General features: G+C 42.2%; 1 protein-coding gene across 5 annotated transcripts in view; it reads right to left on the bottom strand.

The window, feature by feature from the left end:
• The window catches only part of KIFAP3 (kinesin associated protein 3), a 129815-nt gene that overhangs the window by 93861 nt on the left and 13342 nt on the right, over positions 1-22612 (bottom strand). For 4 of the 5 annotated variants that reach the window (XM_007668874.4, XM_029081026.2, XM_029081025.2 and 1 more), the window contains exons 2-9: positions 19626-19757; positions 17338-17492; positions 13255-13310; positions 12509-12650; positions 10820-10919; positions 8540-8664; positions 7652-7750; positions 4446-4624 (exon numbers count right to left, since the gene is read on the bottom strand). In XM_007668874.4, the coding sequence (XP_007667064.2) occupies positions 4446-4624; positions 7652-7750; positions 8540-8664; positions 10820-10919; positions 12509-12650; positions 13255-13310; positions 17338-17492; positions 19626-19757 (988 nt within the window). The remainder of the gene's footprint in view (positions 1-4445; positions 4625-7651; positions 7751-8539; positions 8665-10819; positions 10920-12508; positions 12651-13254; positions 13311-17337; positions 17493-19625; positions 19758-22612) is intronic. The other variant, XM_029081022.2, reaches the window with a different exon arrangement.

A 22612-nucleotide genomic window follows, 5' to 3' on the forward strand; every position in this document is an offset into this window, starting at 1 on the left:
ATTATTATTATAGACTGTGAACCCCATGCGGGACAAAGACGGCGTCTGAACTAATTAACGTGTACCAGTGCTCATAAGAGTGTTTGACACTTAATAAGCACTCAATAAATACCACAGTTATTATTATGATGCCATTTCCCCACACCGTGTACAATAACCCTGGAGTCATCTCCCTGGCTTAATTGATTAGTGAGTGCCCAGTGAATCCCCTCATTGGCTTTCCTGTGCCACTCAGTCAAGACTCACTCTTGTTTCTTGGGGTGATCAATCATATTTACTGAACACCTATACTATGGGCACAGCACCGTATGCAGCGCTTCGGGAGGGTACAATATAATAGAGTAGGTAGTCACGTGGGCAGCATTCCAATCAAGAGGGTAAAGTGACAGCCCCGGGGACCGGGGGATGTATTAGCATCTGGTGTCCCCTTATCCCATTCATTCTCGAATTTCACAGATAGAGGCAGAAAAAAATCACCTCAGCGATGTTGATTTTGTTCATCTCGCAGGACAAGATGGGTGAAGTTAGCCCAGGCTTCTCAGGGTGTGGAGCTCCAGAAAACTCATGTTTTACACCAGTTTTGAATGTGTGGCTTTGATTACCCCAGCCTGGAGTTGAGGTGGGAGGGGAAAGAGGAAGGAAACTCAGGGGCAAGCAGAGCATCTATGGATGAAGGAGGTCTCTTATTTACCTAGATACATATCCCTATACTCTATTACGGTCTCTATCTGTAATTCGTCTTAATGTCAGTCTCCCCCTGGAGACTGTAAGCTCCCAACTCTATTATATTAGATTTTCCCAAATGTTTAGTACAGTGTCCTGCACACAGTAAAGATGCAATAAATACCACACTGGCCGGTTGCTTGACTGAGGACTTGCTTCTGGAAATACGGTCATGGCAGACCCTGGGAGAAATAAGCAAGGCAATGAAAGGTTTCCTATTTTCTCTGGCAGGTGGAACACCGGACTGAGTTTCCCCGAGTTGGGGAAGTACATGAGGCAAAAAAGTGGGCTACCGGACCACTCCGAAGTCTCTTCTCAGGGTCAACTACGGCACCTTTGATCAAATCTTGTCCCTAGCTCTGAACATCTTGAGGTTAACTTATTTAGCCGTTATCCCGGGTTGGAAACCCACATTCGTTACCACCCAAAAGTAGCCGTGAAGTTCCTTCACGAAAAATCTAGAGCTTGCAATGATCCAGTTTCATAAAGGCTACTTTTATCCCTGACCTAGACTGCAAAAGATACAAGAGGAATAAGGCTGATACACAAGGTATTCTCAGAGTTTACCAAACGTGCAAATATTCTGAGTTTTCTTAGAAACGGGAGGCCATCTCTGCTTTCCATCAATCAGTGGTGTTTACTGAGCATTTCCTATAGGCAGGAATATGTATCGGATATACAATAAAATAGAGTTGGTAGACCCAATCCCTGCTCACAAGGAGCTAATGTCTACTGGAGGAGCTTAAAGTCTTTGGACCCCAACTTCTAGCACAGTAACGACAGCAAAATATATAATCAGACTCCTAATGCTTTCGAAGTAAATACAGAAAACCTCAGAACTATCAGTTTCCAAACAGATGTTCAATTAAAGGCAAGATCATCCCGGCCAGATTTTTCTCATTATTAGATAATTGTTTTCGTTTTCCACTACTGAAAAGTGTTACTTGGAATCAGGCGCAAGTTGGAAATCCTTGTTCAAGGCAACTGTGACAGGTGCCTAATTTAATGATCATGAGGGGTAATGATGCATCTATACTAGATACAAACTACTATATTGGAAAAATAATGCCAATTATTCACTACTAATAAATACATTTCTGAATTGCACTGTTCTAAGTCACTTCCCCCAAACTAAAGTTTTTTTTTTTAGCAATAAAACTGTTTTGGGTCTATTTCTAAAATGGCTCTGCTGTTTGCATTATGTCCTTGTTATTATCAATCAGTGGTACTTATTGAGCGCTTACTATGGGTGGAGCACTGTACTAAGCGCTTGGTCGAGTACAATTATCTTACATCCAATAAGGAGTAACAGTAGAGTAGGCATTGTCCACATCACTATTTAAAAATCAATAAATTTTATGCTCTTGAAGACGTAACACGTATCTGTATCTATACACCTTTACTGCAGCAATTCATAAACTGAGCAGATTTTATCCTTGGAAATCATGATACACTATGTGTTATTTTTGGAATACTCTGTAAATGCTCACTGTGCTTACTACAGTGCTCTGCAGATAGGTGCTCAATGAATACGATTGACTGAGTTACCTCACCTTTAACTGGCATAATGTCTTAGCTTCAAAGCACTCAAGCCATTTAAAAGTGTATTATCTCATTCTTCCTAATCATTCAATGAAAAGAAGGGAGGGGCTCAGTTCCTCTCGTCTGAGGCTCCAATATGGTAAACCAGCAGAGCTAGGACTCTCCCAAACTAGCTATGTTTGCCACCTGTCTGCACTGTGGCCTTAGGCAAGTCACTTAACTTCTCTGTACCTCAATCACCTTGACCCCTCCTACCTCCCCTCACTGCTCTACCACAACCCTGCCCACACACTTTGCTCCTCTAATACTACTACTAATAATTACGCCAGGATACAAGCAAATCAGCTTGGACAGAGTCCCTGTCCCATATGGGGTTCACAGTCTCGATCCCCATTTTACAGATGAGAAAACGGAGGCACAGAGAACTGAACACACTTGCCCAAGGTCACACAGCAACAGGTGGTGGAGCTGAGTTTAGAACCCATGACCTTCTGACTCCCGGGCCTATGCTCTATCCGCTACGCCAAGCCAACCAACTCACTACCTCGGTCTCGTCTATCACTGCGCCGACTCTCATCCTCATCCTGCCTCTGGCCTGGACTGCCCTCCCTCTTCATATCTGATAGACAATTACTCTCCCAACCTTCAAAGCCTTCTTGAAGGCAGGTCTCCTCCAAGAAGCCTTCCTTAAGCCCTCATTTCCTCTTCTTCCACTCCCTTCTGCATCACCCCTTGGATCTGTTCCCTTTATTCACCCCTCTCTCAGCCCCGTAATACTTTTGTACCGATCTATAATTTATAAATTTATTATTGCCTGGCTCCCTCTCTAGACTTTAAGTTCGCTCTGGGCAGGGACTGTACCTACCAACTCTGTTATACTGTACTCCCCCAAGTGCTTACTACAGTGCTCTGCAGATAGGTGCTGAATGAATACGATCGATCGACTGAATTACCTCATCAGTAACCTGGGGATTAAGACTGTGAGCCCCATGTGGGACATGGACCATGTCCAACCTTAGTAGAATATCGGGCACACAGTAAGTGATTGACAAATACCATGAAAAAAAGAAGCTAGCTCCTCCCTGGCCACACAGGCATTCTCAGGTCCACATCTCTGACTGTAAGCCCATCAATGGGCAGGGACTGTCTCTGTCTGTTACCGATTTGTACATTCCAAGTGCTTAGTAGAGTGCTCTGCACATAGTAAGCGCTCAATAAATACTACTGAATGAATGAATGAATCTCTGACCCAGATGCACGATCTAGAGCAGATAGAGGAGAGAGCATGTTCTCTGCCTCAGGCCTGCTCTCTATCCAGATCACGAAAACTGTTCCACTCCTCCGAGCCCCTGGGAACCCGACCTGGATCCCTGTGCCAGAAATAATGATCCACCTTGAGGCTTCCCTAGTCTTCTGTATGTTAGCCCCATACTCCTGGGTTTCTCCAAGGTGCTGCTTCTAATATTGGCAAAAAAAGTTTTCCCCAAGTCTCTTGTCTACCCTACTTGGATGGAGTTCTATTCTTTTGCGATGCCCGTGGACTGATGCTGTTCTCTAAAGATCTCTTCCCAGCACTTTCCTTATTTTGACCTTGAGAAATGGGCAGTAGTATTTCATTAAACCAAATTTCAAGTCCTGGGCTCTTAGGATGTGCTTCTTCAGATCTGACCGCATGATCATAAGATCTCTAGACTGTGAGCTTGTTGCGGGCAGGGGATGTGTCTGTTTATTATTTTATTGTAGTCTCCCAAGCGCTAAGTACGGTGGTTTGCACAAAGTAAGCGCTCGATAAATACGACTGAATGAATAAAGAGACACGCATTTATGTATATATCCTTACTTGGTTGCTTCCCCTACCTGTAATTCATTTTAATGCCTGCCTCCCCCACTGCAGTGTTAACTACTTGAGGTCAAGGACTGAATCGACTAACCCCGCTAAACTCTCCCGACTACTTAGTATGTTTTTCAGCTTTTAAAAACTATCAGAGTCGAAAGTTGGGTCCTCTATTTTCACACAAAGGTTTTGGTTGTGATGGACGAGGGGAACCGAACCACTACATAAACAGGAGAATGTCATTTCAGGGAATCAGAAGAAATAAGCACATGAACTACTGGGATCTCAACACTATTCTAGACTTGAAAATAGCATAGGCTATTTCTGTGGCAGACACAGAACTTACCATGTCATTCTTGTTCTCCATAAAAATGCTCAGTTTCTTTAGAAAAGACACCACCAGAATAAGGAGCTCGAAGTTGTCCCGATCTAGTGCCTTCACTAGCATGTGAACTATGTTTTTGTTTCTCATCTTCAGTTCGGTCCGGGTATCTTCAGCGAGGTTCAGAAGCAAATAGAGAGCAACTAGCAAAGTAAAACGAAAGGTGATCAATCAAGGGTAAATGACGTCTATAAGAACCAAAAACTCAGTATACGTCTACTCTTTGCACATATGGTCCTTTTTCCCAACAAAATTTCAGTGCAAATATTAAATGCAGAAATAAGAATGTTGTGAGGCATCCTCAAAAGTCTAGGTGAGTGAGTGTACGCTTTAGGGAATCTGAGCTCTTATGGTGAAAACAGGTACAATATAAAAATACATTTCATCCAGCAAGCACCCAATCTGCTGATTCAGAAGATTCGGTTCCCACTACCAGAATCGAATTGATTTCATACTGCTCGAAAATAAGTTATATGCATACTGATGACATGAAGCACTTTGGATTTTAACAACTTTTGAAATAAAAAGGCTTAGTTCTTTGAAATTTCAACATTAAAATACAGTGCAAATATAGAAGCAGATCCTTTGTCTCAGATGGCCAGTTAAGATTTCCTCTCCCTATCTAATATACTATGATTTCTTCTTTAAGGCTAACTTCTATCAACATTCTTTGCAACTGGATATAATAATCTGGATTCCTTTTATAAAGAGCATGACCTACTGGAAAGAGCATGAACCTGGGAGCCCGAGGACTTGGGTTCTAATCTCAGCTCTGCCTCTTTCCTGCTGTGTGAACTTGGTCAAGTCACTTGACTTCTCTGTGCCTCACTCTCCTCATCTATACAGTGGGGATTAAATACCTCTTCTCCTCAGACCGCGAGCCTGAGAAGGGACAAGGACTGGGTCCGGCCGATTATCTTGAGTCCTTCTCGGACCTTAGTACTGGGCTTTGCACGCAATAAGCGTTTAACAAATATCATCATTATTATCTTCAGAGTTTAGATTATGAATATTCTACTTGTAGCTTCCTATCCTGAGACATCAGAACCTTTAGTGGAGTGATAATATCAAAAGCTGGACACTGAAAACTACCTGAGAGCACTCCACTTCAAGTGCCTTGAATGTGAAGGAGTCAAACCAAAGGACACTAGAGGAGGAGCAATAGCAAACTGGGGCAGTGAATTAAGGAAACAAATCGGGTTTACTCTTGCTAGCTGCCCCCCTAATTTCCACTATTCTTCAGAGACCTGACGAATACACATTTCGAATCGGGCAATCTGGGTTCAACTGGTTGACCATTTAGCCAAAATGGCTGACCCTTTCAGTTAATTCTTCAGTAATCTTCTTGTCCCACAGGGTTGCTTGTAGGTATTAAAAGTTTTCTGAGGGTGCCTTTTCTTTGGGGTGCATTTTTAGAAAGAACGGCATTATGTAAGTCCAAGGAATTTGGGGGGCAAAACTATGTCCCATGAGGCGTCTGAGGTCCTTTGGTTATCTCAGGGCAGATCTCAGAATCATATTCCACATTGCTTGCAGGATTGTCCCAAAACAAAGAAAACTGGTTCCTTGAGCTACTTTCCTGGAAAAGTCACACTGGCATTTCCATCGTAAGCTGTGGTCTCAGTGGCTATTTTTTAAAAATACCTCTTTGGAAGAAATAATCCCATTGGAAAAAAAAAAAAACTGGAGTTGAATTGTATTTAAACTTGAGTCAAACGGGAACGAATGCTGAGTGAAATATCCCCAGGTCAAAATATTGGGTCCTCTAAAATTACTGGGAGAAAAATAAAGACTTTACATTTTGGAGGGTAGGAGGAAACTGGAAAGGGAGAAGGGCATAAGAAGCCCATGAGCGTGAGTTCCATCCTTTGAGCAACTGACGTGAGACAGTGAAAGAGTATATCTCTCGCTGCCCCATTTTTTATAAGGTCTGGATTTCAGTGGCATTTATGATTTTGAATCCCAAAGACATTCTCTTTGGCAAACTAGAAGAGACCATGCTTCTTTTAGGTGGTTGAACCATTTAAGGTCACATCCAAAGGATAATTATTAAGGACTTTGGAAGTATACAAAGAATGTCCTAATTCCTGGCTCAGTCCTGGGGCCTGCTCTATTCAATAGCATTACTGAGATTAATGAAGGATAACATAATCCAAAAATTGAGAGATAATAAATTAAACATGGTTGCTAATGATATTGGAGACATTAATCAAAACCCCACCAAACTTTGGGAAATTGGTCCTACAGAAATAATATCAAATTTAACAAAACAAGGTCAAGGTGGTTACATGTAGGGGCCAAAATCAAACAGCACAGGATGGGGAAAAGGTGGCTAAGTATAAGTACAGCTGGGGCTGGGGAGGAGGGGGGTTAGAGTTGACTGCCAGGTGAACACGAGTCAGTAATTTAGTGTTATTTATAAAAAAGGGGCCACGGTACCGGGATGACTCTCACAGATGAGGGCATGCAAAAACAAGGATATAATCCTTCCACTACATTCCTCGCTTGCCAGACCTTGTTAGAGTAGCACTTTGGGTGACCCCATTTATAAAATAAATTAGAGCGGGTCCAGAGATGAGCAACATAGACCGAAAATTAAGATAGGATGAAGACACGTGTATTCTTAAGTCAGGAGAGGACAAAGAGAAAGGGTGACTATTTCCAAGTATAGGATATTCTAATAAGAGGATACTAATTGTTGTTCATGTCTACAGAGAAAAGAACAAAGAAGAAACAGGTTTAAAACACAGGAGGAAAAAATTCTGCTGGACATAAGGAAGAACCTCTTGACAGCCAGGGTGCTGAAAATATGGACTAGATTGTTGGAGGTCATAGATTCGCCACCCCTGAATATTTTTCAAATAAGAACAGACAATAATTTGGTCGGGGTGACAATCACTCAGAGAAGAGTCTGGACCAAATCACCACTTGAGGGCCCTTCCAGCTCCCCAATTCCAAAAGAAATCACAGCACTCTTGGGTCCTCTAGGATTTGGTTTAGTCACTAGAAAAATGGGCCCTTCCAGCTCCCCAATTCCAAAAGAAATCACAGGACTCTTGGGTCCTCTAGGATTTGGTTTAGTCACTGGGAAAATCAAAAATAAAAAGCATAAAATGAAATAGATACCGCATAAAGTGTTCTCTACCTTAGGGCGCAGGAACTCCTCTTACCTCGTAAGAGCTGCTCCTGCTTCACCACCAGCCCCTGGTACTTCTTATATGTTTTTTCATAATCCTTTTTCAGGGTTTGGTTCTCAGGATCTTCATCCAGTAAACAACTTCTGTAAGGACCATATTCAATCACGGTGCAAACACACATCCTTTTGAATATTCCAACGGTGAACAACATTCAAAACTCCCATGTTCAATGAGTTATCCCAAGCCAAATACGTGGATTTCTGCAAATTGTGCAAAATCCTATTACTGGAATGTAACTCGGGGCCCAAAAGCTTTCCAAGAGGGCACATAAAGGAACGAAGAAAGGCAGCGTGAGCTAATAACGACATAAGGGAAATATGGTGATGGGAGATGGGAGAGTTCCCACTGATTTAAGTTCTTTCATAATAATAATAATAATAATGTTGGCATTTGTTAAGCGCTTACTATGTGCAGAGCACTGTTCTAAGCGCTGGGGTAGACACAGGGGAATCAGGTTGTCCCACGTGGGGCTCACAGTCTTAATCCCCATTTTACAGATGGGGATTCATCCTGCCTGCTTTCAGCCTGCTTGTTTAAAGTCCTGGCCAGCCTTCCCGTGTAGTGGGCTGTGACCCTATGCTTCAGGTGGTAGGCCATCACGGGCCCTAAAATGCCAGCGTTAGCCACTTCCACCACTTAGAGAAAAACCAAAGAGCTGCCAAACCATTGCATATTTTCATTTTCTTTTTAACCTCGGTCAAAGCACTTAGTACAATGCTCTGCACACAGTAAGCGCTCAGTAAATACGACTGAAGTATTGCTTTTTAACTCTGTTACAGATTACACAACCCTCAAAAAAATTATTCCGTTCATCTACAGCTAACCACCCCAGCAGGGTGAAAGCTCTCTCTTAAAGGATATCAGCTTTCTTCTTCTTCGAGAGCTCCTCCTGCCAGAGCTCGTGTCTTTTCAACTCGTGGTCGATGATATTCATACACAGCGCTCCAATTTTATAGTGAGTGATTAATCCGTGAAACTGGGAAAAACTATATTAAAAGGACAAAGAGGTCAAAATGCACATTTACATAAATGAATACACATAGCTCGAGGCATTATTTCATATAAAACATATAGAGTAAATAGAGTATAAAGTACATAGAGTAAATTGTATGATCTAAAGCTTAATAAACATATTTTTATCATTGAATACATATAAAGTGAACTGGGAGACCTGAAATGAAATGTTCTTTTTTAAAACTCTTCACAACACCTGTCTCTGGCATCACTACTTGGAAATTTTAAAATGGCCCACTGTTAAAAGTGAAAAAATAGAGAACACAAAATCCTTTTAGGATATTGTCCCTGATAAAACCTAGCTACTGAGCAGTCCTATAAAAATCTGTTTTTCAAAAGTTTCTAATAAAGAGGCATTTTTACTACTTGCAGGAAATATTCGGCTAAGTTGCTTATAAGACTGAGGTCTTTTCCTAATGGTATTCGTTAAGCACTTACTATGTGTGAGGCACTGTATTAAGCGCTGAGGTAGATACAAGATAATCCCTGACCAACACAAGGCTCACAGTCTTAATCCCCATAAGTGATTTGCCCAAGGTTACACAGCAGACAAGTGGCAGGGCTTGAATTAGAACCCAGGAGCTCTGAAACCCAGGCTTGTGTTCCTTCAACCTGGCCACTCTGCTCCTCATTTAAGGTCTTCCTTATTTAAAATTGGGATTGTGTTCTGAGATGGGGCAGTGAAATGTACAGAAATGAAAAAGCATGGTCAGTTTTTCTTGGAAAGCAGGAGGTCGGTTCTGCACCTCTTCAAGCCACAAAAATTAAAACCTATCCAAGTGTAAACTCTTTGTGGGCACGGAGCAATAGCTCAATAAATACGATGGCTTCACTGATTACTCACAGTATTGAAATAATCAGGACTTCATGCTTACCTGGATGACCTAGGAAAGAAATCGTTTACATTTTTATCTAGGGCATGTGCAGCTGTTAGGATATTATCAGCCGAACCTCGAAAACGTGCATTTGATGCTATTACGATACATTAGCCAAACCCTGAAAATGCTCTCATGCTAACTTGGCCCAGAACTCGTAGGAATTGTTATGATTCTCTTTGCTACCATCACCTTCCTGGTGGGCGGGGAATGCATCTGCCAACTCTGTTGCTCTGTACTCGTCCAAAGGCTTAGTATGGTGTTCAGCACCCAGTAGGCCCTCAATAAATACCACTGAGCGATTGAGGGGCGAGACAAACTCAGCAGCATTTTCACTGACTGACTGATGAAGAAAAACTCCCTTGACAGATCCGCTCAGGTTCACTCCGAAAGAAGGGACCCCTCCTACCGCGTGAAGGAGTCCTCTCTAAAAGGCGCTAGGGAAACGGCTAAATGGATAAAGCCCGCTCGTGCACTTTGCTGTACACTGCATCCCAGCCTAGCTGCTCGCTCGCTGCACTCCACGGCCCTGTCTGAAAATGACAGGAAGGGATTCATTCATTCCATCGTATTTATTGAGCGCTTACTGTGTGCAGTGCACTGTACTAAGCGCTTGGGGTGAGGAGTGAGTGGCACTGAGCAATCCAGTAGCACTCTAATCAATTTCTCCACGCACATTCGCAGTCCTGAACTCTGAGCACAGAGCCTTCTCCGTCATTCCCGAAGGGAGACACCACAGGCAGAGAAAAGCCACAAGGTGCTCGACAGGAGAGGGGATACCGCTGAAAAAGCCTTCAAGGAGATGCAGAACCTAACAGGAATTTTATATTCGTAAGCAGTGATAGTAGCCGGTGAAGTGAAAGGTTGGGGGGGAGGAGAGGAGGAGGAGGGTGGAGAAGAGACAAAGGGGCTGAAGGGAAAGAAATAACTTGCTTTCCCAGAGAAGAGAGGGTTAAACAATAGATGGGTGGGGGGAGATATTCACTGACAGGATTGGGTTCTTTATTTTAGCCCAAGAAACAAAATCTCAGAGAGATGGATCAACAGGGGACCCAGAGCAAAGGTTGAGCAGAAGTGGAAACTGAGTCAGAGTGTCTGCAAAACACCCAACTCGCCATCCAAAGTACTGTGACTAAAATAAAACGCGCAAATGTGGATTTCTTTGTTGAAGAACCTATGACAAGTGGAAGCCTTATACATAGCAGGACTTCGAACAATTGATTACTTCTAGTCTTCTAATTATTGTACTTACCTGGAAAAGCAGAAGAAAATATAAATTATGTTAGTAGCCAATTCCACACTTTGCTTCCAGTCTTCTCTCAGTACTCTGGCTAATGCACCGAGGGCAGTTTCTAAAGAAAGAAACCCCAAACAGAAATGACTGTCTACCTTTCTCTTAATGGTGAGAGCGTTTTTTTTCTTCTGGTTTAAATCCTACTGGCAATCGACACACTGATGCCAGAAAGCTGGGGACGGGACAGTCCGTGTTCTAACTCATTTAAATGTAATTTTACGAAGCCATATTAAACGTGAAACCCTTCGGTAATCCGGCCCTAGGATGGAAATGTAAACACGCAAGTCCAAAAGTGGAACAGTTAATGCTGTATAGTCTATATAATACTGTGGGCAAGAAAAGTTGCCAAAGTGACATTTAATTTTGCATTTCTTAACTTCTGTTTATATCTGTAATCTTGCTATAGCATTACCTAATCCATTTTCATTTATTTTCTTATTTTATGGGAAAACATAAAAGGAAATAACACAAGAGTCAATCTAGAAAGAGCCACGAATCGCTTAGCAATGTAGTAACAATATCAACTTTATTACAAAAGTACCAAAAATGAACTGAACCTTCATAAAAGTTATACGATTAATAACATAAAACTTCTCTGTCGACAGCCCTCTTAAAAAGAGGACTATAAAACAGAGGCAACCCCTGTAAATAAATACACATCTTAGACACAGGCCGTGCAAATATTTTCATGGTACGTTCTTATTCAGTTCATTTATTCCAATAAATATCTTACTAAAAACTCCTTTCCCCTCTAATTAGCATCTTTTTAACAGATGCCTGGCATTTTAAATTTAATCCTTTTTCTTCTTTAAAGTGAAATCAAGTAGTACCTTCTTAGAAAGTCTAAAAACATTTAGATACAGAGTTACTACTTGTATCATTTCTCACATTTCCATAAGCTATACAAATACCAGCCATAATCGTGTAAACATTATATGCCAAAGTATATACGATTACAATTTTTTTTGGTAACTTTTTTCATATTCTGTCCAGGTACAATTTATGAAATATGTTACCTCCCCCACCCCAATCAAAAGGATAAAAGTTTTAATTAAGATATTTTAAGGTCTCAGTCTCCTGGTCTATTTACGGAGTTACACTAAATCTCTGAGTTCAGGCTCTAAATTGCCAAAAATTCAATCGCTTCAATAAGCTAGCCAAAAAATAGTTCTAGACAATGAAAACATCTTGTTCTTATGCACATAAATAGGATTAAAAACAAAAGGATTTTAGCATAAAATAAAGTCACTTCTCTCCATATCAAGCCATTTATGGGTCATTAAAAATGGGGCATGAAAATGAAGCTTTCTGCTATAAGCCACTATGGTGAAAACGCTAGCCCTGACAACGTGAAACTCTCTTCGCCTTGCCCTCTGCTACCAAGTACTAACTCCTGCTGAATGGAAAGGAAATGTCAGACTTCACGATTTGATCTAAATATAGTAACAAATGTGGAAAACTAGTTGAATTTCTCTGTGACTATAGAGAAAATTCATCCAACATTAGAACTCCAGCCAAGCTAATGAAAATGACTAAACGTGTGTCTAAATGCCCCCAAATGGCTTCTTTTTCTAGCAAGGATGGGTTTTCCGAAGGGAGAATAGCCGATGCGTTTTGATTATTGAAAAGACAATATATTCAAATCACCATTGAGAAGTAGTTCTTCCAGGTTATCGGGATTCCGGGCGAGCTGCAGGATAAGAGCAGAGCCCCGCACCTTGTCAGGGATATCTTCATACAACAACTCAATGTACTCGTCCATGTCGTTGATATTGGCAAGTTCGTCGATCTGAAAACAGCGGAAACAAAGGTGAGGAAAGTGAAATTCAGCCAACATGGGGCGAAACTATTACTTGTGTTTGAGAAAAGTCCCAGAAATAATATACCTAAGGGAAAGGGGCACATTTCCAATCAGCCTCTGTATCGAAGCCTGCTTTCCTAAGGGCACAAGTGAGCACAAGGCATCAGTGGTTGTTAAATTACCCAAGGAAAAAGGAAGTCTGCCCTGAAAAACTGACTCTTAATGTATTGCATCTTAAATGTTACAAATTATTCTGATCTTATACCAACTGCTACAGACTAAACATATCATTTCAATAATAGGATTTTATCACCGAGTTAAAAAGCATGTTTCAAAGTAGGTTCCCAAACTGTACTCATTTTATCACAATGACTTTTGGCAGAAAAAGTCACGGTCAATGTTTTCCTTCTTTATCTGATTAAAACACTGGTACTTTAGATTTTATTTCCCTTAGTACTTGTTTATTCAAAGCTCTTTTTACTCTTTTTTTCATTCCACATTTCACCCATTTGATTCCTGTCTTTCTATTACTGCAAAGCAAAACAAAAGTACATTTTCTTCAGTCTTCTTTCTATTTCCAGAGAGGTCTTACCTCTGTTCCCTCAAAGGGCGGTGGATCTTTTGGCTTGGTGGATTTCTCCTTTTTCTCTGCAGAAAAAAGAGTACATATGATTGCACAACTATCACCATGTGTTGAGAGAGGGGTTTGATTCTAGCTCAGCTGGATGGCTAAAACCAGAGTCTAGACAATTATTCACCGATTACTTCTTGGCCCACAGAATAAGATACATGAATAACTTACTCTTGATTATCTGTGCTGAGAGAGGACTAGAAAAGATGAGTGAAAATCATGGCTTGTCCCCAAACCGCATTTCAATGGGTTTAAAACTCCTCCCCTCTCTGACTTTGTACCACAGCTGTCAACAAGTAAGAAGATGGCCTTTCTCTGCTCTCTACCTTTGGTCTACCCTCTGGGGGAGTCATTAATGGGTAGTAAAATGGCCAAAGGCAGGGAGCAGGTGGGAGGCGAAGCAAAGATCCTGGATAAGCCTGAAACCCAAAAATCATCCCTTGAATAACAAAGTGTGTAGCTCCAATAACGACGGAATTTATTTAGTGTTTACCAGGGGCAGAAGATACAAGATAACTGGATTGGGCACAGTCCCTGCACCCCATGGGGCTCACAGTCCAAGAAAGAGGGAGAGCAGGTAGTTTATCTCCATTATACAGGGGAGGAAAATAAAGCACAGCAAAGTTAAGTGACTTGTCCAAGGTCACACACGGCCAAGACTAAGAACTCTGGTCTTCTGACTCTTCCCCGGTCCTGGACTCTTCCCACTAGGTCCTGTTGCCTCTGTATGTAGGACTAGAGTAATGTTATTTCATGATGTGCGACAGGGCTATTTTATTTCCCCCACCTGACATCTAAGGAAATCAAAAATCAGGCACAGGGACTGCCCTATATAGCACACAATTCAAGGCTTCCTCGTTCACATCTACTAGTTGTTTAGCAAGACGATCCTGGTACCTATAATGAACCGGACTCTTGGATGAAGGAAATTTCATACTTTTCTGAAGTGAAAGTTTTAAAAAAATGGCTGGGATGCTGGTTTATGCATAAGCATCTTATGATTTTTATAACTTTAGATGTCCATAAAACCCAGGCAAGCCTTGCAAGGCCTTTAGTAAAATGTATAAGGGGGTTGGGTTACAGTTGCTGCATTGAGAGCCTTAATTCTTCAGCTCCCATTTTAATGAATAAAAAGCTTCTAATTTAGCAATACATTTTTTTATTATTACTGGCAACATATGTCACTATGTATTTTTATGTGTATTTTTTAAACTTTATCAGTTTACCTCAAGCTCAGTGAAACAGGCCCAGACCAACTTAGTTCATTTAATTGTATTTACTGAGGATTTGCTATGTGCAGAGCACTGTACTAAGTGTTTGGGAGAGTAAAAACAATAAAGAGATATATTCCATACCCACAATGAGCATATAGTCTACAGTCTCAGTTGTGCTTCCATAAACCTTCTGGATTGTCTGGGTCTAAAAAGTTCCAAGTTCTAATTTGAATATCAAACAGTGAATGAGGAAAGGGAAATCTCTGAATATACCAATAAATGTGTCAGTGGGAACTGATTCAAATGGCTGCATAACTGACCATATCTCAATCGCTGAAAATACTGAAGAGAGTCTGGTGACTTGGGAAGGTTTCCCTGCTTCGCACTCATCAAAACATCAGAAACATAACTGATCTATAAAACATCCAAACCTTAGAAATGAACTGAGGAAAAACAGTGCTGTAGCCACATTCTAAATTGGATTCATTGGGATTTGGAGAGGAAACACTGAAATAACTGCAAATCCCTCATATCCACTACTCGAACTAAGGCAACCCTACTGTATTTGCTTTGGCATGGGTTCGTGGACTAATTCTAACTCCCCTTTTTCCCAAGTCTATGGTAAGCTGGGCTTCTCATCACAAAGACAACAAAACCCACTCTAACAGGGAAGAGACCAGACGTTGGTCTCCACATCCGTGAAACTTCAGGCCACCTCAAACCTAGGAAAGAAATCTAGCACTATCGGCCTCTAGCAAAGCTAAATTATACAGGCTGCCATTTTTAGGGAAGGTTTCTAACGTATTGAAGCTCAAGCAATGACTCCAGTTTAGGAGGTTTCTGCTTGAGGCCCACTAAGAATTCTCAAACTAATGGTTAAGGCAAGAATATATTACAGATTCTGAGTATGAGTATCTAGGAATGACTTGTGGTTTAACAGGGAACAAAATAATGACCAAGTCTAGCAATTTTACCATATTACCATCTAATCCTCCCGCTTCCATTAATATCCCCACTCCAAGAAACCAAATAACCTTGGTTCCAAATCCCAAATTCACTGCTTACTATTGAGCTGGGCCTTCTTGACCGTGACTAATGAGGATTTATATCGCAGGCTCGGAAAGCACTGGTGGCTTACCACATTCGCTGGTCAGCCTGAAGGGTAGGTTAATTGCTTCCAATTCCACAAAATTATAAAGGATAAAGGTCATATTTTAGGAGACATGCAAATTTAGCCACATAAACTACTATTATGGATGACGTTGAAGAGGAAAGTCATCTATTTTCCCAAAATATAACCAACTCCCCAATCCTTCCCTACCCCACCCTTCTGATTGTAAAACTAAAGAATTTCCACAAGGAATACTAGTGTCCTAAATCTAAAACATGGGAAAAAAAACCACCTTACATTATGCACAGATTTAGATTTGCTACATCTTTGGAGTTGTCTAAAGACTTGATTCTAGAGTCAGGGATTCCTGTAATTGCAAACAATGGCAAACTCTTCATTACCTGGAAAGAGGACAGCTGTGCTTCTGGATGCTGAATTTAGCTGTATCCACAAGCTAAATTGCTGTAGGGCTAACAATATTTGATGGACAAATGACTACTTTTAATGTGGCACTGGGGTTAGCTAAGCATCAGAAAAATCAGTTAAAGGACAACATGGGGAGGCGGGGATAGAGCACTGGTAAACAAGTGATAATCCTGCACAGTTAGCATTTGTCAGGAGAACATTTTCCTGAATGAATCCCAGAGGGTAGCAATAATAACAATTAAAAATAAAAATGATTAGATCAAATGTACGATGAAACAATTTTCTTTTTTATAAATCCGTAACCAGGAAAATACAAAACTGATCTGAGCTACATCAATCACTGGTGTCTTGCTATGTGCAAAGCACCATACTAAGCTACAAACTTTTAATCCCCTACATGGAAGGGGATTCCTCCTTGTATACCTCCCCTCCCTGCCCCTACCTCTAGCCCCATTTCTCTTCCAAATTCACCTAAATTTATTTCATCATTTTTTGAAGCTCTCCTGATCCCACTCAGACTGTAAGCTCGCTGTGGGCAGGGAATGTGTCCCTCAACCCCGTTATACTGTAGTCTCCCAAGCGTTTAGGCACACAGTAAGGACTCACTAAATACCACGGATTGTCCCCCAGACACCCACCAGTATCCAATGTCAAGAAAACTGGATACAGAGCTGAGGAGCAGAGATATAAATGGCCTCCAGATGACACTTTTGCCTTATCTAGCTCTTCTCTAGTCTCTGTCACTTCCCTTTTTCTCTTTTCACCTTCCTCATCAATCAATCGTACTTATTGGACGAGAGGTCGGCAGCGAGACAGTCGAGACTGAGGTACAGTGAGAAGGTTAGCATTAGAGGAGCAAAGTGTAGTAGGAGAGTAGCGAGGTGAGGTAGGAGGGGGCAAGGTGATTGACTGCTTTAAAGCCCACGGTGAGGAGTTTCTGTTGGATGCGGCGGTGGACGGACAACCACCGGAGTTCCTTGAGCAGTGGGGAAACCTGGCCTGAATGTTTCTGTAGAAAAATGATCCCGGCAGCCGAGTGAAGTATGGACTGGAGTGGGGAGAGACAGGAGGCAGAGAGGTCAGCAAGGAGGCTGATAGAGCAATCGAGGCAGGAGAGGACAAGAGGCTGGTTTAACGTGGTAACGGTTACCAGGTTAATGATATCAGGAACAGCATGATGCACACACCTCGTAATGAAAAGTCCGGTAACTGGTAGGAAACTCAAATTGGGAAACTTCAAAAGAGAAGCTGATTCCAGTTCCTCTACCCCCATTTCAATGACTCTGTTCTTACCTTTACCTGAAACGGCATCTCGGCGGTTCTGCAGGTAGTACAACAGCTGTTCCACTTCTGCTAGTTTGGAGGAATGAATGAGCTTACATTCCTCCACCACCTTCCGAGCCAGAGAATTGATATCGGTGTTTGCATTGAGGCTCTTCAGACGAATGCTGTAAGATATTTTAGAATTTTCCAACATCAGTTGACCTGGTGGCACGGCACAACACCGACAACGCATCGTTCGAATCAGTATTTCATTTGAAATAATTTATCGTGGGGTAGGCGTTCTGTGAAGATGTGTCAGATGCAGTTTAGACAATGCAACATTATATTGCAAAAGGGAACCTTCAATGTAGATGATAAACTTAATCAGTCATTTTGTAGTCATAGCCAGCATCAAATGATCACCTTGTACTTCTAGGAACAGTAACCAAAGCCATCCCGGAGATGATCTTCACAATGGCTTTTTAGCCATCAACGCTATTTATCGAGTGCTTACTGTGTGCAGACCACTGTAAGATTGCTGTTTTCGGGCCTTATCTATTTTCACATATTTTAGGGGCTCGAAATGAATTACAGAAGAGCTTCAGAACTTTGGGGGCCCTGTAAAATTGCTAGATGCTTTACATTTTGGGTCCTTGAAATAGGCAAGCCTCCAGTGAACAGATGTGAGCACTTCCATGCTTGAAGAGTCTTCCCCGATTCTCCTCTTTGCCGTTTTCCCAAATCTCACACTCCCAGAACATTCCCAGTCCCCCACCACTCCCACAACTGTCGGTCTGGCAGGCTTCCACCTCCTTTGTAGAGCTTTCCCATTTTAAAAGTGAACCCACGGATTTTCCCACCCTTTCTCCAGGCCAGAACAACCCCTCGGATGACTTTTCTGAAACTCCAGAGGCTTGTACGACGCTTTCCCCTGTCTAGAGTACTTCTCTGGAGGCTTCTCTGTCAAACTGCTGCCACTGGCTGGAGCTGAAAGCAGCATCTCAGCTTGAGGACCTACAGGATGGAGTCAGACGGTATATCCTTTTGTGTATACGTATCTTTGTTCATGGATGAACGCCCACATATTTACATTCCTACAGACTTTTCTGGAGAAAAATCTTTGGTGCAGCTCTGTTTAATGGGGAACACACCCGAGATTCACAGCCAGCCCACAATTCTGAGAAAACACAAATCAGCAAAAACACTTTTTTTTCCCTTGGCATTCAATAATTATTCAATTCTGGGACAAGAGAAGAGAATAGTCCCAAAGTGCATTGGTCAAAAACAAGAAATCTTCCTGACTCTTTTCCTCAGCTGGAAAACCTAGATTAGTAGAGGAGGAAAAAAAAAATCACCAAATGACCTAAATGTTTTAGTGACAATATAAATGCTGCTAAGTTTAAGCCTATCTCCTCTATGGTCACAGTAGCCAAGGCAATTATAACAGAATGCTTCTCCCCTCGAATACATTCCTACTTAAGTAGGAATGTGATTATTTTCAAGATTTGGCTAATACATTATAATAGCATAAAGTCATAAAATGTTGCTTCCCTAGGTTCATCCAAGTAAGCCAGAAGTCCTGTTTACTGAACTAATAATAATAATGTTGGTATTTGTTAAGCCCTTACTATGTGCCAAGCACTGTTCTCAGCACTGGGGTAGATACAAGGTAATCAGGTTGTCCCAAGTGGGGCTCACAGTGTTCATCCACATTCTACAGATGAGATAACTGAGGCACAGAGAAGGTAAGTGACTTGCCCAAGGTCACATAGCTAAGTGGCGGAGCCAGGATTAGAACCCACGACCTCTGACTCCCGAGCCTATGCTCTTTCCACTAAGCCACGCTGCTGTCAGTAATCAGTCAATGGCATTTACTGAGCATTTACTCTGTGTAGAACATAGAACTAAGTAATTGGGAGAGTACAATACAAAAAATTAGGGGGACACGATCCCTGACCACAAGCAGCTTACTGGGCTAGGTGACACTTAACTGGGGGCTTATTATCAAGTTATTCATCAGACAACTGGAACTCCAAAGGGTCTATAGAGACTTTGGTCCCCAACTTCCCAGGAAAGGAGCTATAGGGGCATCCCAGCCTCTCTCCCTCACAGAAGAAGGGAAATGCGGAGCCTCAACTGCACAAGGCAGTGATTTTGCAATAGGGCTACGTGGCCAGTGTCTCCAAGCATAATCATCTTTCGACAGTCAGCACCTTGGTCTTTTCTGCTTAACACCCGATGTAGTTAGGCAACCTTCTGATACGTATGTGTCACACTGAAATATCTCCCACTTGATATCTAACTTGAAGATCACTTACATTTTTTGACATTCCTTCCGTTCGCCCAACATGGTATCCCCCATTTCCCCAAGAATGGTAGCTTCCACTTCATAGTGAACAATGAGTGCCTTTTCCGACGGATGCACATCTATGTGTCCTCCTTTCACTTTCCTGGAAGGCAAAACCAACGGGACATTAATGGAAGAAAATCTCCGCAAGCGCCCTGACGTACCCGTAGAGTTCATCCGGCAGTGTCTCGGCTGGTAGCACCTGGGACGAGTTAACGTGGCTTCGTGAAGAGCAAATCACGCCCGACCGATTTGATTTCCTTCTATGATAGAGTTACAGACCTCATGGACAAGAAAGAAGCAATAGATGCAAATTATCTAGACTTCAGTAGACCTTTTGATTCCATCCCTCAGGACATTCTCCGTTAACCAGCTGGGAAGGGCAACAGAAAACTCCGATGAGCCAAGGTTAAAGGGACTGGGGCTATTTAGCCTAGAGAAGGCTAAGGGATCACCACGATTCTGTGATTCTCGGAACAGCGGACTCCCTAAATGATGTGGCCAGATTTTCTCTTCATTTCACACAGAAGGTATTTCCTTTCCCACAATTTACACAACTACAGCGAATCTCTGTTCTCAAAAGCAGCACTGACATCTCTAAGAAATGTTGCGATAGCCACGTGAACTTGCAGCCTGGCCAAGAGGAATGAACGCCGACCCGAGCTGCCCCGCAGAGTGACCTAGGCAAGTCACTTAATCTCTCTGGGCCTCGGTTTCCTCCTCGACAAAACAGGGATGATACACCTGCTCTTTCTCACCACAATATTGTGAGGATAAAATGAGACCGTTGATGTGAAAGGCCTTTAGAAAAAGAAAAGCAATCTAGAAATTTCAGGCAACGTTACATGAAGAGTCATTCAAGAAAATGCCTTCAAACGATAAAATGAAATCATCGATATGAGATGCCTTTAGAAAAAGAAAAGCCTTCTAGAAATTCCAGGCATGATTACTTGAAGTCATTCAAGAGAATGCCTTCAAATGCCTTGCTCCTCATTGGCCTACAAGAAGGCGCCGTTTCAATCCAAAAAAGGCTACTGGGTGGTAGCTCATTAAAAATAAAGGGATTCCATGAGAACATTTAAGTACAATATGCCTAAATATCTCAGTGCCCTGTTGCTTCTTGACCTCACCTCCCTTTCACGAATATTCAAGACTTCCACACACGGGACTCCGGAAAAACTTATCCACCTATTCAAAGTGGGCTCGGTCACGGCCCTCTGACATACTCCCCTTCCTTCCTGGTGGAACTCACCCTTTCTCACATTTGCAGTTACTATCTGAACAGGGGTGACTCCCACAGCTGGGTTTTCAGGGAGTGAGGAGGTTAGGCCAGTGGTCCAAGGCAAGAGCCCCAACGTCCTAATTCCCAATCCCACACTGTGGTGGCAGCCCACTGCCTCTGGAGCACAAACTCCTCATTGCCATTTCTTTTCCATTTGCTGAATACCATCATCGATGCTATTTATCATAATTAATGGTATTTATTGTCAACTGCGTGACCTTGGGCAAGTCACTTCTCTGGGCCTCGGTTATCCCAATTGTAAAATGTGGATGAAGATTGTGAGCCCCACGTGGGACAACCTGATTACCTTGTATCTACCCCACCACTTAGAACAGTGCTTGGCACATAGTAGGTGCTTCACAAATACCAACATTATTATTGAGCACTTGTTCTGTGCAGAGCACTGTACTAAGCACTTGGGAGAGCACCTTGCCCTCAACACTCTAAGCTCCTTGTGGGCCAGGCTCATGTCTACGAACTCTATACTCTTGCAAGAGCTTAGTACAGAGCTCAGTTTATATGAGTAACTTCCTATATTCTCAGGTACAATTATTTCTTTCACTCTCCAGAATGTCGTCTCCTGGATGTCTCATCTAAACCTTAAAATGCTTCAAACAGGCGCATATTCCCCTGAAAACCTCACCTCGCACCGATCTACCCATCACGCCACTTCTGGATTCATCCTGTTTCTTTTATTAGGGCAGGAGGACCATCACCTCCTTCTTTCCTAGCTGCCCCCATCTTAATTCAGAGCTGCACGCAATCAATCAGTGGGATTGATTGCACGCTGACTGTGTGCAGAGAGTAAAACAGAGTTGGTAGGCACACGGTCCCTGCCCACAATCTAGAGTTTACAGTCTAGAGGGGGATAAAGATATTAATATAAACAAGTTACGGCTGTGGGTGTAAGCGGTGCTAAATCAGCAGTCTTGACTGAATGATTGGGTGTGTCCAACGGGGCCTCAACAGGATGACACCAATTCAGATTCCTAATCAGGTCCTTCCAATAGGTAAGAAAACACGAGTGGTGTGCTTTACCCCACTACACTGTAAGATCCTTGCAGGTAAAGGTCTGTGTTTACTTACTCAAAAGTACTCTCCCGCGTGCTCAGTATGGTACTCCTGCTCAGAGTAAGTCTTCATCAATAAATGCCGCTGATTGATTTACATCCAATGTATGTGGAAGGAGAATGACCTGGTTAAAAGCATAACGTGGAGTATCTGGCTGCCCCGATAAACCCACATTAACCAGGAAACCTTTCTATAAAGAAAAGCATTTCTGGAAAAGCATTTTCTAAGCAATTATATGGTCAAAAAGCAGAGGTGGGAAGTCTCTAAGCTTAACTGCTTTAAACAGATTTTTTATATCGTACTATTTTACAGGAAAGCGGTCGTGCTGGTGGAAGGGGCACTGAATAGATTTAAGTGATTGAATTTAATTCTTTCTCTAAGAATTCCAGCCACATGTCCCCTCAGCATTTTCTCACTGCCAACCTTACATTCTTCCCGTGCAGAGGCAGTCTGGGTGAAAGCGCTTGCTGCAGGTGGGAGGTGTGACTAGCCAACCCCTTTTCAAAACATGTCAGTGGCTTAAAAGACTTAAATATTATGTGAGAGCATGATCGCCTTTTTGGAATAATAATTATGGTACTTGCTAAGTACTTACTACGTGTCAA

The sequence above is a fragment of the Ornithorhynchus anatinus genome, chromosome 16 (assembly GCF_004115215.2).
Source record: "Ornithorhynchus anatinus isolate Pmale09 chromosome 16, mOrnAna1.pri.v4, whole genome shotgun sequence".
In the NCBI taxonomy this organism is placed as follows: Eukaryota; Metazoa; Chordata; class Mammalia; order Monotremata; family Ornithorhynchidae; genus Ornithorhynchus; species Ornithorhynchus anatinus.